Source organism: Mus caroli, unplaced genomic scaffold (genome assembly GCF_978045245.1).
Source record: "Mus caroli unplaced genomic scaffold, Mus_caroli_1 scaffold_5, whole genome shotgun sequence".
In the NCBI taxonomy this organism is placed as follows: domain Eukaryota; kingdom Metazoa; phylum Chordata; class Mammalia; order Rodentia; family Muridae; genus Mus; species Mus caroli.
The window spans coordinates 111604058-111623546 of NW_028227260.1; the positions used below are offsets into that span (position 1 = coordinate 111604058).

General features: G+C 40.4%; 1 protein-coding gene across 6 annotated transcripts in view; it reads left to right on the forward strand.

Annotated features, from left to right (window-relative positions):
- Arhgef6 (Rac/Cdc42 guanine nucleotide exchange factor 6) overlaps window positions 1–19489 on the forward strand; it is a 106960-nt gene that overhangs the window by 33206 nt on the left and 54265 nt on the right. For 5 of the 6 annotated variants that reach the window (XM_021152941.2, XM_029473343.2, XM_029473344.2 and 2 more), the window contains 4 exons: window positions 1475–1559; window positions 3696–3817; window positions 6512–6713; window positions 17063–17133. In XM_021152941.2, coding sequence (XP_021008600.1) covers window positions 1475–1559; window positions 3696–3817; window positions 6512–6713; window positions 17063–17133 — 480 coding nt within the window. Of the gene's footprint in view, window positions 1–1213; window positions 1351–1474; window positions 1560–3695; window positions 3818–6511; window positions 6714–17062; window positions 17134–19489 lie in introns of those variants that run through there. The other variant, XM_085838168.1, reaches the window with a different exon arrangement.

A 19489-nucleotide genomic window follows, 5' to 3' on the forward strand; every position in this document is an offset into this window, starting at 1 on the left:
TCTCTCTGCATGTGTATATGTGTGTTTGTTCCCATGTCCACTCCATACGTATGATTATAGAGGCCAGCAGAGGACAGCTTAAGGAGTTAACATTTTACTACCACATGTGAATTCTGGGACTCAAACTCAGGTAGTTAGACTTGCTATCTAGACTAAGCAGGCCTTGAAGGTTTGGTGATCCTCCTGATTCTAATTGCTGAGTGATTACTAGTGTGAGTCACCATGCTTGGCTAATAGCTACATTATTGACTGCCTCCTTTCAATTGTGCCTGTGCTTGATATACGTGTCAGAGACTGTAAGACGCCTCAACATATCGTAATACGGGGAATATATTTTAAAACCAACATTTTATTTTACATTGAAAACAATGGTGCTGGTGAAATGGCTCCGTGATTAAAGGCACTTGCAGCCAAGCCTGACAACCAGAGTTAATGTCCAGGGATGCATATGATATGGTAGGGGAGAACTGATTCTCAAAACTTGTCCTCTAACAAACACGTGCACGCGCGCGCACGCGCGCGCACACACACACACACACACAGACAGAGAGACAGAGACACAGAAAGATAGAGAATATATCAATATATACACTTTCAGTAAGGAGAGTAACTTATCAGATTGCAAAAACTGGCCATGCAGATGTTAATTTTAGGCAGGTCTCACTCTAGCTTGACCTGGAACCCACTCTGTAGCCCAGGCTGGCCTAAATTTTATGGTAATCCTCCTGTCTCAGCCTTCCAAGTGCGAAGACTACAGATGCGACCCATCTTGCTTGGCCAAAGTGTCAGAAAGGCCTGGCATATCTAGAAAGGTCACCCAAAGCCAGGAAGAACTCATAGGCTCAGGCAGATGGAGAGTCAGATCCTTGTAGCTCACAGATGAGAAGGGCAAGATCAATCATCAGAAAACAGGAAGTGAGGCTTTGAGCAAAAGGCAGGTTGGGACAGCAGTTCTGCAATGTGGCATTGGGATCTTAGGCAGCTGGGCGGCAGCAGGGAGGAAGGGGAAGGAGAGACAAGGACTTGTACCAGTGCCACCAGTGAGGAGAGTTAATAAGATGTGAAGCAGAAAGCCTCACCGCCTTATTTGTAGGCTTCTGAGGCCTTTGGAGAGGTGTTGGGCAGTAACAGGAACCCCTGCACACAGGCTTCCTGTAACTGCCTGAGGAGTTTCATAGGTTCAGATCAGGAGAGTGGGGCTGAGCATGCGCTTTAGATTTCCTGGTGGGTGCTACCTTCTCAGCTTGCCTTTCATATCCCAAGTGCTGTTTTGTTCTGAGTCACTGATGGCTGCCACATGCCATTAGGCAGCTCAGCTGCTGCTCTAGTTTCTCCAGAAGGTATGCAGAGGTTTGTATCTTGTCTTGTACATTGTTTGTCCTCTTGAATACTAAAGCAAGGGGTCTTTTCCCAGTTTCAGTTGTTGAGTTGATTACATACAGTGTCTTACAGTTTCTAATTTCCTTTCTAATAGGTGTTTGAGCCTGATGACCTCTATTCGGGGGCCAATTTCTCCAAGGTTCTGAATACTCTTTTAGCTGTCAACAAAGCAACTGAAGGTAAGGCACGTGGGTGATCGCAATCCATGTTTGTAGAAACTAACTATGGCCACAATTGTGCAAATGGTGCAGATTTCTCCCCTCCCCCACACAAATTTTAAAAATATAAAATATTTAATTTTTATAACTCAAATGTATCCATCAGAGAATAACAAGAAAGAATACATACCTATGAAATCCTAATATTCTTAGCATGACAATAAGAACCAAAAAGTGACTTCATGCAAAGCTTTTGGATCGCCAACTGAGTATAACAAGACAAACAAAAAAGGGAAAGACCAGTTCCTCCTTAAAAAAAAAAAAAAAAGGTTTACAAAAAGCAGCCATCACTTCCCTTTCTCCAGCAGAGATAATTTTCTTGTAGTTTTCCATAGGTCATAAAAAGGAGCTTTTCATTAGCTTTCCACTTGGAATGAAACCTCAGATTTCCCAATGAATGTAAAGAGTAGCTTATTTAAAAATTTTATATCCACTGTATTGGAGATTATTAAGTATAATCTGAGCAAAGAGGAAACTGATAAAACTGTACTAGAAAGCCATTTCTTCTGTGGCATCATGTCTTAACTATATCAATAGTAGCCATTGTGAGTTCAAGTGCTTTGAGTCCTTTCCCTGGGTCTAGGCTGTCTCAGTAGCTCTGAGAGGTCTCATTTAATCCGTCAAACACCACTGGTGGATATAAGGACGGTAAAGTCAACATTATAGATTAGGTAGGCCAGGCCCACAGTTACCCAACTAGAAAGCTAAGATTCAAATCCACACAAAACTGTCCAGAGCCCTTATGCCAAACGTGAATCCTGCTGCTTGAATGGCTTAAGAGCCAAATGACTGTGCTCAGTACTGCCAGGTGCCAAGGAGGAAGTAGATGATCTGGCCCTGCCCTTGAGAAAATCACCATCTATTTATGGGGACTCAACTTACCCACATGAACCAATTAGAGAACTGAGCAGACAATATAATCAAGTGCCGAGTAGAACAGAGAATCTAGGAAGCCATCAAGTAATTATAGTTTTACCCTAAAGAGCTGTAGATAATGGCAAGATGTGGAAAAATACTTCTCTGAAGTTGTTCTTTTGCTATTTGGGAAAAAAAATGGTTTTTGAGCTATTGCAAGGCATATAGCAGAGAGTACAGCTAATTCAAGTAGCTATATTTAACGCACATGACAAGTATCCAGTTCTGGGAAGGGAGGATGGTATAATTCTAACATTATGCCACACAAATTATATGTTTCTTTGCCAAACTCTTCTAGCAAGTTTTACAGTCTCTTCGCTCACCACAGATATTTATAAAAATACAAGGAGGTGAAAGTAAAAACCCACAGCCTCAAGGAGATTACTCGGATGCTGAGCCTGTCGCCTAGGGAATGTTTGGGCTTTAGACTTTTGCAGTTTATATCTTTTAAAAATAAGTGGAAAGGAAAAGAACTTCATTTGAATTTGTCAAGAAGCCAGCCTCTCCCTTCAATACACTCTCAGTGTGCTGAAACCACCCAGCTCAGCTCAGGCCTGATCAAATTTCACAAAGAATCAAGCAAGAGAAAGCTCCTGTGTTTGATTTTTACAAAATGATTCTAGTACCAAGATTGCATCTGTCTCAAACACACCCTCTCCCTCATTCTGATATTCCACCCCACCCCAAAACACCAGGGAGACTTTATGTTATGTGGGCCACACATATTTTGACATGTAAGCAAAGAACCCCTGAGTTATGAGCCAGCAAACAAAGAGAGAAATTTGAAATATTTCAAAAGTATTAAGAGCCACAAACAGCTGTTTGGTACCCGATATAGGTCTGCCTTGGATCACAGGGCATACATACTGTGGCAACTGGTTCCGTAAGGGAGAGTTGTAGGGAAATGGGTTAGGAGAAAATGTGGTTCTGCCGCTGTTTTTCATTATACTGGACAGCAGTGGCCAGTAAGGTTAAGAAGAAAAAAATTTGGCCATTGAAAAGGAAAAAGGGAGGGGGAGGCCTTAAGAACCCAGCCTGTTCAGAGCCATATTGTCCCAGGAGCTGCTAGGATGGCTTTGGCAATGTCCTGGGCTGGAGCTTCTTTCTCCTGCTCTAGGTGGTTTCCTGCCTAGAGTGTTATTTATTTATTTGTTTTCCCCATGCCTTTTCCTCTCTTCACAGATCAGCTCTCAGAAAGACCATGTGGACGGTCCTCTTCTCTTAGTGCTGCGACCAGCTCTCAGACAAACCCACAGGTGGCCGTTCCCAGCACAGCTCCAGAGCAGCACAGCGAGGAAAAGGCGGTAAGTAGTATCCGTGCCCCCCATTCCCGAACCACTTCCTTTTAAAAATCTGTCAAGTGGGATGAACATCGCACATGAATTTCCGTATGTGGTGAGGTAGATATTCTGTTTGTTTTGGGGTGTCACCAGAGTATGAATGACAGAGTGAACTTCCCTTCAAGCTGGAATCCTGGGAGAAAGCAGGTAGGTGGAGCTCTTCAGAGGTGGAGCTCTGTTGTTTATTAGAACTTGGCTAGTCACTTAACTGAGAATGCTATGCAAATGTCAGTCATTATGAGTGCTCCTCATGGCACTTTGCCATCATTTACCCTACCCCAGGAGTTTATTAGAATGAGTTATTACCCGGCTTTCACAGGCAATCAGTAAATTCTCACTATTTGTCTGGTCTTGGTTTCTCTCTTCTCTCTCTCTCTCTCTCTCTCTCTCTCTCTCTCTCTCTCTCTCTCTCCTTCCTTGAATTCCCACTGAGCAAGAAAGAAGCTTAGTTCCCCGCACTCTGGAAGCTGAGGCAGGAGCATCACTAGTTTGAGGTTAACCTGGGCTACATTGTATATTCAACTCTGGTGTCTCAAAAGAAGAACCACTTTTAAATATTAGCCCATGATAAATCTCTATACGGGGTCGCCTAGTTGTCTTTGCATCCGGTCTTAGACCAATGGCTCTCAACCTTCCTAAAGCTGTGATTCTTTCTTTAATGCAGTACCTCATGTTGTGGTGACCCCCAACCTTAAAATGATTTTCACTGCTACTTCATAACTGTAATTTTGCTCTTGTTATGAATCGTAATGTAAATATCTGTGTTTTGTGATGGTCTTAGGCAGCCCCTAGTGAGAAGATTATTCAACCTCCAAGGGGGTCGCCACCCACAGGTGGAGAACCACTGCCTTAGAAGCTTTGATTTGAGAGGAAATGCCATTTTTCTGTTCTTTTATTCTTGTCCAAGGCCACTGGCTTACTGTAGGCCACTACAACCTGTTATTTCAAGAGGGTCTAAACAGGTGCTTTTTATTTATTTATTTATTTATTTATTTATTTATTTATTTATTTATTTTTTGAGGTTACTTCTTCCTCCTTGTTTTTTTCAGGCAGGCTTTCACATAACCCAGCCTGGCATAAAACTTGCTATGTCCTGGGAGGAGAATGACCTTGAACTTCTGATCCTCCTGCCTCCCCCTGCTAAGTGCTAGGATTCCAGGTGTGTCCCATCAGACTTAGTTTGTACAAGGCTGGGGATCAAACCAGGGCTTCTTGCTTGCCAGCTAAGCACTCTATCAACCCTATCACCACCAAGAAGCCCCCAAAGAAGCTGTCACAGCTTCTATGATGAATGCTACGGCACCATAGTCTTTGCCGTCTCTTAAACTGAGTGTAAAACCTCATGTGGGTAAACGAATATGAGCAAAGAAAGCTATACTGAGCTTACCAGATTCTCACAAGGGTCTGTGACTTTCAGATGCTAATCCCAGAACTTTGGACTTACATAATTGTGAGTGTTATGAGGTAGTGTCATGGCACCCAGGCTGACCTTCAAAACTCTGTGTAGTGGAGGATACCCTTGAATTCCTTGTCTTTCCCCCTTCAAATCCTAAGTGTTCACATCATGTATGTGTGCCTTCACCTACCCAGCCTAATTTTGCTCACAGTGTAACTTGTCTTTACTTAGGACGGAAGGCTGGTCTAGTTAAGATTTGTTAGTAACTGTGAGATGGGAGTGATTTTTATAAGAGTGGGTTAGTAGCTAATATTTGCACCAAGTTTTATGTTGGACAGAAGCAGAATGGAATGGTATACTAACTTACTTTAGTAGCTGGTTCAGCTAAGTACCCAGGTTTAGAAAAAGAAGAGGGAAATGAAAGCTGTGACTCCTTCAAAAATATATGTTCTGAGAAATGCAGTTTTTTTTTTTATTTTAAAAGTTTATATTATTATGGTGGTTGTTTGTGGGTTTTATCTGTGTATGAATGTAGATGCATGTGAAGACTAGGGAACACCTTTTAGGACTTCCTTTTTTTTCTTCCTTCCTTCCTTCCTTCCTTCCTTCCTTCCTTCCTTCCTTCCTTCCTTCCTTCCTTCCCTCCTCCCTCCCTTCCACCATGGGCTCTAGGAAAGAGCTCAGGTCATCTTCTTCCTGCAGTCATTTGCATGATTTGAAGGCGCTGGTAACCTCCATAGACCTTTTCATAGATTCCTAGATTCAAAACTGAGGCTAAGCTAGACATAATGTCACATGCCTGGAATCCTAGATTGTGGGAGGCTGAAAGGCAGGGCTGCTGTGAGGCCTGCCCAGGTTACATAGTGAAGCCCAGGCCAAGTCCAGGCCAGCCAGAGTTAATATGACACATTGTCTCAAACAAACAAACAACCCACAAAATAAAGTAAATAAGTGAAACGAGCTTGGGGCTTTTACTCTTTTTAAATTGCAAAAAAATAAAAAAATGCCTGTATTATGTCTGTGTGCCACCTATAAAAGTGCTCAAGAAGGCCAGAAAAAGGTATCAAATTCCCTAGAACTGGGGTTACAGATGTTTGTGAGCTGCCATGTGGGTGCTAGAAATCAAACCTAGATCCTCTGTAAGAGGATCCAGAATTGTTAACTGCTGAACAGATTCCCAGGGTTGTAATTCTGACCATCCCACTTTGTGTACAAATACAATTAGATAGGCAGCTAATCTGGCGTGGCTTTTGTGTCTCTAGGAGATGACGGAAAATGGAAGTCACCAGTTGATAGTAAAGGCAAGATTCAACTTCAAGCAGACGAATGAAGATGAATTGTCAGTGTGTAAAGGGGACATCATTTATGTCACACGAGTTGAAGAAGGAGGCTGGTGGGAAGGCACATTAAATGGGAGAACCGGATGGTTCCCTAGTAATTATGTCCGAGAAATTAAACCCAGTGGTAAGTAAAGCTTTTAAAGTCTTAAGTGTGAGACTTGTTCCTTCTTGGTATTCTTATTGAAAATGTTTTATTTTAAATTGCTTAACACAGTTGATACATGTGTGTCCAAAATAAGACTAGAACAGAACTGGGAAGAATTAGATATGTTGAAACAAAGCTGTATTTAGATTATGTGATAGCTAAAACAGCAAAGGAATCCAAAGTTCAAGCAACTGCTGTATGTAAGCACGAGCCTCTCTGCCCACTGAGACTAGCCCAGAGTGTACAGTGCAGAGTCCTTCCTGCGCCTCTCTCAGAATCACCATGGCAGAATACAATAACAAGAGAAGCAGAGAGCTGACTTCCCGTTTTAGCTCTCCAGCCTTTCCGAAGACCTAAAACTGCCCGAGAGATGTGTGAGAGATAACAGTCGCCTTGCAGAAAGCTGCCTGACCACTTTAAGAACAAGATTGTCCTTAGCTTATTGGAAACCATGAGCGACTTTTCCCTTTGTTGAACAATGAACACACGATAGACTCTAACTGCTCTTTAGAAGTCTCTTCTAGAGGTTTTTGGTAACTTGTTTGTTCTTCTTTAAAAAAAAAAAAGAAGAAGAAGAAGGCATATTCTTCTTGGAATAATAAGCAGAAGTTAGCAGAGTCTTGTGGCAGATAGCTGGTATCCTAGCACTGGAAAAGTGGAAGCAGGCAGGTTAAGAGTTTAAGGTTAGCCTTACCTATAAAAGAAGTTCTAGGCTAGCTAGGACTATACCAGGCCTTGTCTCAAATAAACCAACTAACAACAGAAATCAATAGAACCCTTCTAGAACAAATTTATTATAGTACATGATAAAGCAGATAAAAGTGCTATTATTACAGCTCTTCATTTTTAAATAAATATATATTTTTTTTTTTTTTGGTTTTTCGAGACAGGGTTTCTCTGTATAGCCCTGGCTGTCCTGGAACTCACTTTGTAGACCAGGCTGGCCTCGAACTCAGAAATCCGCCTGCCTCTGCCTCCCAAGTGCTGGGATTAAAGGCGTGCGCCACCACTGCCCGGCTAAATAAATATTTTTAATTAAAAATTTTTTACCCAAGGGCTCCTTTCAGTAGCTGGATTCCCAGTATATTGCTCCTTTTGTATGAGTTTCTTGTTTTTTATTTTAAGGCTTTCAAATGGATGAGTCCAGCAGATTGAGGTGTTTCTGCCAAGCCTGGCATCCTGAGTTCAATCCCTAGGACCCACACAGTAGGAGAGAAACAACTCTCAAAGTTTACTCTCTGACCCCCATACATGCATCATAGTGTATGCCCCCTAAAACAACAAATAATTTTGAATTAAAAAAAAATACTGTGGTCCAGTGAGCCATTGTGGGTGAAGGTGCTTGCTTCACAGCTTGGCCCTAGTCTGATCCCTAGAACCCATGGAAAAGTGGAAGGAGAGAAGCAACTGCACAGAGCAGCCCTTTGACCTCAGCATGGCTGGAGTGCCCTCCCCCCCCACACACAGCATGCTCACATATATACAGAATATCTTTTTACAAAGATACCTTTAATTAATGAAAATATAGGCTCACTCTAAATAAAGTAAAATATTTTGTAAGTATAGTATAGTTAATGAAGTCCCTTCTTCCTCCACAGCGATTCTCAGATCACTGTCACTCTTAGAAGACATTCCTTCAAGAACTTAAGATGTAACTTAGCTGTACCACTTTCTGTGTTCTAGGATAGGGGAGAGGAGCACCCCATTTAATGGAATGTGTTTGTGTTGTGGAGGATTTATAAATATTTGTTTGTACAGACATCTCATCAGTTTTTGTCATGCTTGGGTATGGTCCTACCTAATACATGTTGGGTAAGCGATTTACCTCTGATCCCGAGTCCCAGACCTCATTTTCATTTACTGGGAATTGAGACATATCTTTTAAACTATGACGTATTTTCACAGGTCTTGCCTGGAATTTCTTGGTTCTGAATATTTTTCCAGCTGACCATTATGCCCTGCTGTATCTTTCCTTTGACATAGTCTGGTTGTCAGGATCCCTAAACCATTTTCTAGATTGACAGTGATGCTCCCTGGTACAGTGGCTGCATCTGCAAAACTAAAAGGAACAGCTTTTGCTGCCTCGCCTGAAAATTCCAAGCATTGCTTACAGGGCATTGGAAATGAACAGCATGTCTCTCACTGTGATGTCTTACAGCAATGTGCCTGATCTTTTATGGAGCATCCTAGGCCTTGGTCTCCTTTCCCTTCAGGCTTAGGATACTCTGCTTTAAGACTCAGAGTAGCAAGCTCTGAGCCTGATCCCTGAAACATCCCACTATTGCTACTGAGGGTAGGTCAGGCTTCAGAATCCAAGAAGCTTGTGATGCAAGGAAAGCATAGGGGGACAGCCAGGGCTATACAGAGAAACCCTGTCTTAAAAACAAAACCAAACAACAGCAAAAAGAGGCAAGAAGAATTTGGTGTGTTGGTGTTTGATGGTTCAGAGGTTGAGCACTGACTGCTCTTCCGAAGGTCCTGAGTTCAATTCCCAGCAACCACATGGTGGCTCACAACTATCTGTAATGGGATCTTATGCCCTCTTCTGGTGTGTCTGAAGACAGCTATAGTGTACTCATATAAGTGAAATAAATCTTTTTTTTTAAAAAAAGAGAAAAGCATAGGATCTGATGTATGTGGATCACACATGGGCATCTCTCATGTAGCTCAATGTCATTGTGTCCTCATCTTCCTTGTTGCTGTCCTTGTCACTTCTGTAATCTAGTCTAAACTCAGTAATCAGGGGGAAGCCCAAATCATGGCTCCTCCCAGAAAGCATTAAAACCTATGTCACCATGGTAGTGCTAGCCAACCTTGTCCTTAGTGAGTTCATTTCCCATCACCCATTCCATTTTATGCACACTGGCCTCTTGGCCTACCTGGCTGCCCAGTCATTGGCAATGCTCTCCTCAGATTTCAGCACTGCTGCTTGTTTTGTGACCGTCAGGTCTGCTCCCTTGTGCACATTGTAGCCAGCACCTTCCTGAGGTACCCAGGACAGAGATGAATTCTGTCCCTGCTGCCTCTCTCCATTTCTCTGCCCTGCTTCAACCTTTGCTCTATTGTTTTCCTTCCCCTAATAGCCAACATGGTTACTTCTTTATTTCATTTACTGCCCACATCGAACCTTTCAAATGTAAGGACCACGAGACCAGATATGCTTTTCTGCTTTGTTTATGCTTAGTTACTATTTATTAAATGTCTGGGTGTGATGGCTCATGCTTGCAATTTCTGGCACTTCAAAGAGTGAGACAGGAGATTTCCCATGAGCTCAAAGCTAGCCTGGGCTACAGAGTGAAACCTGGTCTCAAAAAAAAAAAAATCAAGAGCAAAACAAACTACAAATATTTGTGTAAGGTGAATATGGTCAAAGTATATGATTACTTGAAAAAATTGTGTAGATGCCACCTCATGCTATATGCAATGAATATATACCAGTAAAAAGTCCAGGCTCAGAAACAGCAAAACATCATATTGTAAAATAAATGAATTTTATGAAGTAGTTGTTAAAATTGCATTCATCTTGTCCATTGAGTATCTGCTAACCACTTAGGGTGTTTGTAACAACACCCTATTGCTCATGGGCTCTGCCCCTGGGACATTCCTAGGCTTATGTGCTTAACCTATAGTAACAGCATGAGACAGAGCCGGCAATACAGATAAAGGTCTAAGCAAGTGTGATTGGAGCAGTGAACAAACAATTTGACTAGCAATATCCTAAGTTGAGGGGAAGCCCTTGAATTGGGTTGAGAAGATTTTTGACTGGTGGAAGGGTAGAGAGAGTGAGTTAAAGAATGTGTATAGGAAGGCCCAGAGCAGCATGTAGGATGCCTTTCCTTGAGAATAAAATCATAAAAACAGACTGGACCCTTGAGCTATAGCTCTATGAGGAGGGGTGGGGCTATTTCAAGTTGCTTCTTACTTTTTACTAACATTTTTAAACGTTAAGTTTTAAAGGTAATATACAAGATGATGAGTTTCATTATTATATTTATATATTCTCTACTTCCCTGTCCCAGCTTTCCTCTACATTCCTTGCTATTCCTCCTCCTCCTATGAATAACCCCGCTTTTGCTTTAATGGCATTATATGTGTGTATACATATTATGTAGATTCTACATAAAAGAAAATATGCCATATTTTCTTTCTCCCACACATCACCCTTATTTTCACCTCTCCTGTCTTGTCTTAGTCACTGTTCTATTACTGTGAAGAGACACCATTACCAAGGCAACTCTTATGAAAGAAAGTGTTTAATTGGATGCTTGCTTACAGTTTCAGAAGTTTAGTCCAATTATTATCATGGTGGGGAGCATGGCAGCATGCAGGCAGGCTCTGGGAACTACATCCTGATCCCTAGGCAGACAGAAAGAGAAACTGGGTCTGGCATGGACTTTTGAAACCTCAAAGCCCACCCTCAGTGGCATATTTTCCAACAAGGCCACACCTACCCCAACTAGGACACACCTCCTAATCCTTCTAATCCCACCAAACAGTTCTACTCCCTGTTGACTGAGCATTCAAATATGAGCCTAAGGGAAAACATTCTTATTTAAACCAGCACACCTCTCTTAAGACTGTTCCCTCCCCTCATAGTTATCTTTATACTTTGATGTCTACATATATGATCTAGATTCTGTGTATGACAAGAAAATATGTACTATCTATCTTTCTGAGACTAGCTTATTTTGCTTAACATTATGAGCTACAGTTCTATACATTTTTCTAAAAATAAGTGTTTTAATATACTTTTTCTTTTAGAGATAGAGTCTCACATAACCCAAGATTGCCTTTAATCTACTATGTAAAAGGTGATAATTCAGAGCTTCTGATCCTGCTTGTATCTCTTAAGTACAGAGGTTGTAGGCTTGTTCTCCATGCCCTGTTTATTTGGTGCTAGAAATAGAACCCAAGGTATCATATGTACTATGCAAGAACTCTACTAAGTGAACTACATTCCAAGACCCAAGTGAAGTCTTCTTTATATCTGAATAAACTTTTTATAAACAGAGGAAAATATGTGGTTTGAAAAAATAGCTGACCTTCCCCAACGTGGTGGTTCTGGCATCTGCTGTGGCCTGGAAAATATAGATAGTGAATGACAGTGGAGAGAAAGAAAAGTGCATAAATGCAGAAGATGTTGCTGAAACAGAACCTATAAATGTGGTTACAAGGACAAAGGAAGAGATGATGAGAACTTCAAATCTAGAGGTTCACCTTGATGATGGACTCCTTAAGGGTATCCATTATCACTCATCTGGCCAGCTAACAAAGACTTATTTATTGTGATTAAGTTATTAATTATTGTCCTGGACACTGGTGAGACAGAAAAGCGTAAGAGTGACACTTGCATCATTGGCTTGCAGATTAAAGGGAGAAGGTATTATTATGATACAGTATGTTTAGTGATTCACTTTTTTCCAAGACAGGCATTGTGGGTTCCACCTGTAATCCCAGTGCTCAGCATGCTAAAGATGATGATCATGCATTTGCAGCTAGCCTGGGCTACTGGCAAAACCTTACCTTAAAAAACAAACCTGTCGGAAAGAAAGGAAAAGGAAGCAAAAAGCCAAAAAAAGGGACAAGGAAAGACACCTTCTTATTTTCCATGTCAGGAACATGTTGAAACGAGCAGGGTTGGAAGAGGAGATTTTCAACAACTTTGATTTTTGCCAACTGATCCTGTTAAGGAGTCATTAAGTGAGTTGAGAAGGATGATTATGTCCATGGTTAACTAGGTTTGGATTAAGGTCTGTTAGAAAACTACTCTTCCTCATCATTGTAAACCAAAGCTAGGGTTGAGCTTTAGATTTGGACTTCCTGTTTTAATACCCTAGCTGTTTCACATACATGCTCCATGTCCAGAAAAACTGTCACTAGGTTTATTTTTGGCACCCACAACAGGCAATAGAAATTTGGACATCAGCAAAAACAAGGTAAGCTTACAAAACGAACTGCAAAGGAGTCTTTACAGTAGGAACAGGGAGTTTCTTATTCCCTTGCACGTGTGACATTGCTGTTTGTTAAAAATGTTTACTGGTGCTTTGTCATTAATTGAATGGACTTGGCCAGCTTTGTTTTTCCAATGCCTTAGCAATGTTACCAAAAATGTCTATGCATTCATGGTCTGATTAGGCCACTTGGAACTAGCCCTCAGCATTTCCACATATTTATTTCTTAGCTGAATGCTGCTGAGTGCAGAATTTAGAGAGAGCTTCACAGGGTGAGAATTTAAGGCAGGAATGTAGAGCAAAAGAAGAACAAAACACCGGAAACTGGGGATGTAGCTCAGGTGGTAAAGTGCATGCATGGCATGTAGGAAGCCATGGGTTCCATCTGCAGCACAGAGTAAACCACTATGATACACACCTACAATTTCAGCACTGAGGCTGTGAATGCCCGAGAACCAGGAGTTCAAGGTTGTCCTCTGCAACATAATAAATTAGAGGCCAGCCTGGCATATATGTAAAACCCTATCTCAAAACTAAATAAAAAATATTCCCAATTTTCCAGAATCGAGTAATAGTAAACTATTTCATTCCTGATGTTGGTATTACTACCACTATTGGTAGTAGTATTGCTTTTTCGAGACAGGGTTTCTCTGTGTAGCCCTGGCTATCCTGGAACTTGCTCTGTAGATCAGGCTGGCCTTGAACTCACAGAGATCCTCCTGCCTCTGACTCTAAAGTGCTGGGATTAAAGGTGTGTCCCACCACTGTTTGGCTGGTAATTGATTTATAAAAATAAAATAAAATTAAATGAATCCTCTCTCTCTTCTCTCCCCCCGCCCTCTCTCTCTCTCTCTCTCTCTCTCTGTGTGTGTGTGTGTGTGTGTGTAGGCAGAGACTGAAAGGACAACTTTTGAGAGTCAGTTCTCTCCTTCATAGGGATCAAACTCAGGTGGTCAGCCATATTGGAAAGGGCCTTTATCCACTGAGCCATCTCATAGCCCCTGATAATAGTAATGTGTTCTCTCTTTCTCTTTCTGTCTCACTTTTTTTCACAGTCTCATTAGAGCTTTGATGATTTTATTGCTTTTAAAAAAACCAATGTAAACCCTTTATTAAATTTGCTCTTTGACGATTTCACATGTTTTCAGTGTATTGTGATCTCCTACCGTTGCAGTCTTTTACATTTTCAAAGCACTAACTCTTTTTCATTGCATTCAGTCATCCCAGCCACCAAGCATCTACTTCTCTTGTATACGATTGTCCTTCATTCTTCTTTGCATAGTGAACATTGTGTTTCAATTGCATTATGCATTCCTTCAGCCTTTCCTGCCCTTGGCTGTGTCTTAGTAGGCACTCCATAAGTGGAATGCACTTTTCTTGGCCTTGCCTCTGATTGGTGACCACATCTTGCTGATATCTTCTATCCACATACTAACCAGACTTGACTTTGCTTAGTTTCTGAAACCAAAGGAGATGGGGCATGTTCCATGTACTGTGGCTCTAGACCTTGCTGTACACCTAAAAAGTGGTTTTCTCTTTTCTTTTCTTTTCTTTTCTTTTCTTTTCTTTTCTTTTCTTTTCTTTTCTTTTCTTTTCTTTTCTTTTCTTTTCTTTCTTTCTTTCTTTCTTTCTTTCTTTTCTTTTCTTTTTTTTTTTTTTTGAGGGGGAAGTCTTGTTATGTAGCTCAGTTGACCTGCAACTCTCTAGGTATCGTTTGCTAGTCTAAAACTTATGACAATCCTCCTGCCTCAGCCTCCTTAGGACTGGGATTATGAATGTGACACACTGAAAGAGGCTCAAAAGTTTTGTTTTAAGATCAGCTTAAATAATAATTGAACAAAAAAACTTAAGTTCTAATTAAAATCTCTACAAATTGTGGCAAATGTGCCTGATAAAACTTTGATAATGCTCATTATTTCACTCCTGTCTTCATCCCTCCTCTGACTGCTTCTGCTTTCACTGTTGTTTCACCTCCCTGTCTTCCTGCTCATCTCCCTTCCTTCTCTTCTCTATTCTTCTCTTTTCCACCTCTCCATTTCTTTTCCATTTCCCTTCTCCTTTCTTTTCATCCCAAGAGGGTCTAACTTTACAACTCAGACTATCCTCTTTCCTCCAAAATGCTGTTTGAATTTTAAATCTAAGAAAGAACACCAGGCACAACAGTACAGTCCTGGAGTTCAGGTCCCGACTCTTGTCTACAATCTCAAGGAACAGGTGGGGTGGCTCTACATTACTCAGTTTTGTTCCCATAAAGTCTTTTTCTTTCCAAGGTTTCATCATGTAAATGCAGATGTTCCTAAGTGTGGGTTTATGTGAGCAAGTGCTAGTGCCTGTAGAGGTCAGAGCCATCAGGACCTCCTTGAACCACAGCTATAGGAAGTTCTGAGCCTTCTGACATAGGTGCTGGGAATCAAACTAGGATCTTCAGGAGCAGCAGAGTGCTCTTAACCACTGAGTCATATCTCTAGTTATCTATAAAGTTTTAATAAGCCACTAGTGGACAAAGATGAACTGTGAAGTAGCACAGATTTCAGAAACTGGACAATACTCATGATCAGAATAACAAATCTGGCTTTCTTTGCTGTTTTTTTAAGCCTTATGAGCATGGTCCAAATGGCATTCATTTTTACAGGCATACAGCTCCTTTGAATACTGATATTGGAATGCGGCATCGTGGTTTGTTTGTTTGTTCTCCCTACATAGAAATTGCTTTGCTTTCTTATCTACAGGCCTCTGAAGTCAGATCAAGTCCTTCTGGCCATCCCAGATATAACTGAAGTCCTGTATCAGCTTCTGCCCAGTATTATTCACCAAGCCCCTTAGTAGCTCTGTCTCTGAGAGTCCTATTGATTGGGAGCAGAGCCTCTTTATCAACTCATGCCTTAACTTTGGCTTTGATTCTGCCATTTCCTACCTGAATGACCTTAGGCCAAGGGTATCACATCTCCGGTTTGGTCTTTTCTCTCCTCTATAAAATAAGATGATCTTCATTTTTCAGCATGTTTTAAGGAGAAATAAAATATCTTCAATGCTACTTAGTCCCAAATAAATATTAGGAATAATTTAATATAATTAGAGTTAAAATTAAAAGTATATGGAAAAATCATAAAATTATATTATATTAGAATTACAAGACTATAGAAAAAGATGTGTGTATGTGTGCATGCAAGCATAAATATACATGAAAAGAATAAAAAGACAAAATCATTAGGATTCATTTTTTAATAGATGTTTTCTTCATTTACATTTCAAATGCTATCCTGAAAGCCCCCTATACCCTCCCTCCCCTGCTCCCCAACCCACCCACTCCCGATTCCTGGTCCTGGCATTCCCCTGTACTGGGGCATATGATCTTGGCAAGACCAAGGGCCTCTCTTCCCATTGATGGCTGACTAGGCCATCCTTTATGTTTTTTTTTTTTAATTTTTAGAGTTGGCCTATAAAGGTTTCATAACTTGAAAAATATTATTTATAAAAGAAGTGTTAATGTGTGATGACATACTCTTACTTGGTCATGTGAAGTCTACTATGTTCAGAAAGAGTTTAAAACGTTGTATAATATAGAAAGATAATGAAATACAAAACAGAACGAAGAAAAAGATAGCACAGGCTGTAAAGATACTATGCAATGATGCTGCTAAACGGTTATAGTCAGGAGTGGTGGTGCACACCTCTAATCCTGGCACTTGGAAGGCCGAAGCAGGAGGATCAGGAGTTCAAGGGTAGTTTGGGTTACATGGTAAAGCCTTGTCTCATAAAGAGAAATATGAGCGTCTTGTGTTTCATTTTAAATGGAAGAATGCCCTAGGATATCCCATGGGTACTATCTAATGGCTAAGATTCACTGTGTAAAATAAAGGCAGCGTTTTGTAATATAATGTAATAATATTAAAACGATAGAGAAAACGGAGGAGAATTGTACAGAAATTTTCAGTGACTTGGAGATTCTTATTATTTTATCGTTGCCACAGTAGGCATCCCCAAGAAAGGCATGGGTGGTATATGTTCTTTCCTGCTTGTGTGTTAATTTGTAAGTTACAAATCCACTTCAGGTTGCCTTGGTTCCACTCACCTGTTGTGAATAAATTAACTGGACACCCTGAGTTCTATAAATAAATCTAAACTGTGAGTGGCACTCGCCCTGGCTCTGCCATTGCTGAACTATGGATTAACTCTTTGACTGGTCTCCCTCCCCCTTGGAACTTGAGGAGACTGAACAAGAAGATTGAACTTTGATCTTGTGCAGTTAATGATATTTCCACCTACTTAAGAAGGTCCATTTCCCTTTTCTTCCCACTTCGACTCTTCACTGTATGTCAGTTGTCCTCTGTTATCAATTGTATGATATTAACATTATCCAAATGTCATTTTTTACAGAGAGACCTCTGTCCCCTAAGGCTATCAAAGGATTTGACACTGCTCCACTTACCAAGAATTACTACACTGTGGTGAGTGTTCGCTCAAAGAGCAAATTTGTTTTAACTGGAGATGGAGATGTTTTACTTGTCCAACCACTGCTAATTTTGAGGTCACACAAAGGAAAGATGGGAAAAACTTGCTTTGTGAGGTTCCAAGGCTCTTTGCATTACAGTGGTCTTCATATACTTGTGAGTCTTACAGATATCTAGAGGTTTTGCATCCACAGTACTGACTAATGCTTCAGATCAAGACCTACTAACAGTGGTGAAAGAGAAGATGATTAATATGTAGGCACCATGGTGAAATTCAGTGACATCACCTAAATGTCTATTTAAAAGAAGGCAAGTCCCCAGGTTTCTACCATGTAAAGAGTTTTAAGTGATTGTACTCTGTGATTTTTACTTGAGAGTCAATCAACCCATAACACCTGCTGGAATATTCTCAATTCTATTTTTGAGGAGAGCCTGAAAGGAAGACTGCCTTTTGACAGAGAGAGACGAGTGAAATAGCTCTGGCTTAAACACAGATATGTCAAACTATATTAGCTATAAATAGGGTATGTGTAATGCTCAAAATAAGCTCCCGTTTGAAAAAAGAAATTGCATCATTCTCCTTAATCTACTCTCTGCTTTCCTTCTTGTCTCCTTTCCAGACTTGGCCCAGTCACTAATGAAAAGGTCAAGTCATCATTGCCTCTAAGTTGCCTTTCCTGGTAGCCTCACTATGTCCCCAAACCTCTACCACAGTCCAGCTTCCGACTTTACCCAGTGTTCTGTGTGCCTTTTTACTACATATTCATTTCATTTTGTGCATGAAAAAGAGTTTTTAATCACCTCTGTACAGGTATGTTAATGTAATTTGGCTTCAAAAATTAAATTTCACTATCCAGTGAATTTGTTCCACACTGGTGACATAAACAGTAAGTGATATGAAGACTCAATGAGGAGCTTTAGGGGTGCCATGGGATCAGAGGAGAATTGTTTGTCAGCGTGTTTCCTCTGGTTTCTAGATGAAAAGGCGTGATTCATCAGAACTAGCCTCCCATTTTCCTTCAGGCCTTGTCACTTCTTCCAAATGATCCTCTACTGATTTCATTTTTAAGGAAATGACTGAGTCAAGTGACAGTTGCAAGTGTGCCATAGTGTGTCCCTGTGGATCTGCAGTATATTGCACTCTGCTGTGCATATCACTATCTTCCGATTGCAACACTTTCAAATGTTGAGAGTCAGTGGTACGGTATTGTGTAGCACATACAAAAGAGCAACTCTTGTGATTCTCATATGCAGCTATTATACACAAACACTGGGTGGACTGCAGTTTGTATAACCAAGCCTCTATTGGAAAACATACATATTCTTTCTCCCTTTAGTAATTAGGAGCAATTCTGCAGGCGGCACCTTAGCCATAGAATTTAAGGATCTGCAGAGTAGATTCCTAGAGGTTCATTTTTGGGCTCAAAAGATAGATATGATTTTAATTTTTCAATGTATATTATATCAAATCTCAAATTTAATAAAGAAAAAAGAAGGTCTTGGGCATTTCGTATTGGCCAGAAGGGAAAACATATAGAACTTTTGTGTTAATATTACTTAATAATTTTACTGTTTTTTAATTTATTCTATTGTTTGTTATTTTAAAGTTTCATCTCTTGTAGCTAAGGCTGGCTGCAAACTTGCTATGTAGTTGAGGATAGCCTCGAATTTCTAATCTCCTGCCTCTGCTTCTCATGTGTTGGGACAGTAAGCATGCTCAGTTTGCTTATCTGCCTATCTATCTGTCTGTCTGTTTGTCCATATGTCTGTCCATTTGTCTACCTACCTACCTATCTACTACCTACCTACCTACCGATCTTTTATCTACCTACATACCTATCTATCTATCTATCTATCTATCTATCTATCTATCTATCTATCTATCTATCTCTATTTTTAAGACTGTTTCTCTTTGTTGGCCAAGCTAGCCTGGAATTCAGCGCATAGCCCAGATTGTCCATGAATGTACAATCTTCTAGCATCTGCTTCCCAAGTAATGGGATTGCAGGAATGTGTTGCCATCTCTGGATTGTTACTGTTTTATTATTGAGTACAGATACACTGTATATGTTATAGCTAGATACGAATATAAAGAGATTATTGTTGGTTGGGTATTTTTAAATCCATACTACTTTGGAGTTGAATGTTTAGGAAAAATATTGTGAAAATGAATTCAGAGTATTTCTCAAATGATCTGAGTATCCTTCTTATTTGTGGATATCTGAGACAAATAAAAAATACTATCCCATTTATAAGACTAGAAAATCAAGTTATTCCACATGAGAGATGTTCCCATCTAATCTTACATCAACTCCCCCATCAAAGCACCGTTAATACAATTATTAGATGTCCT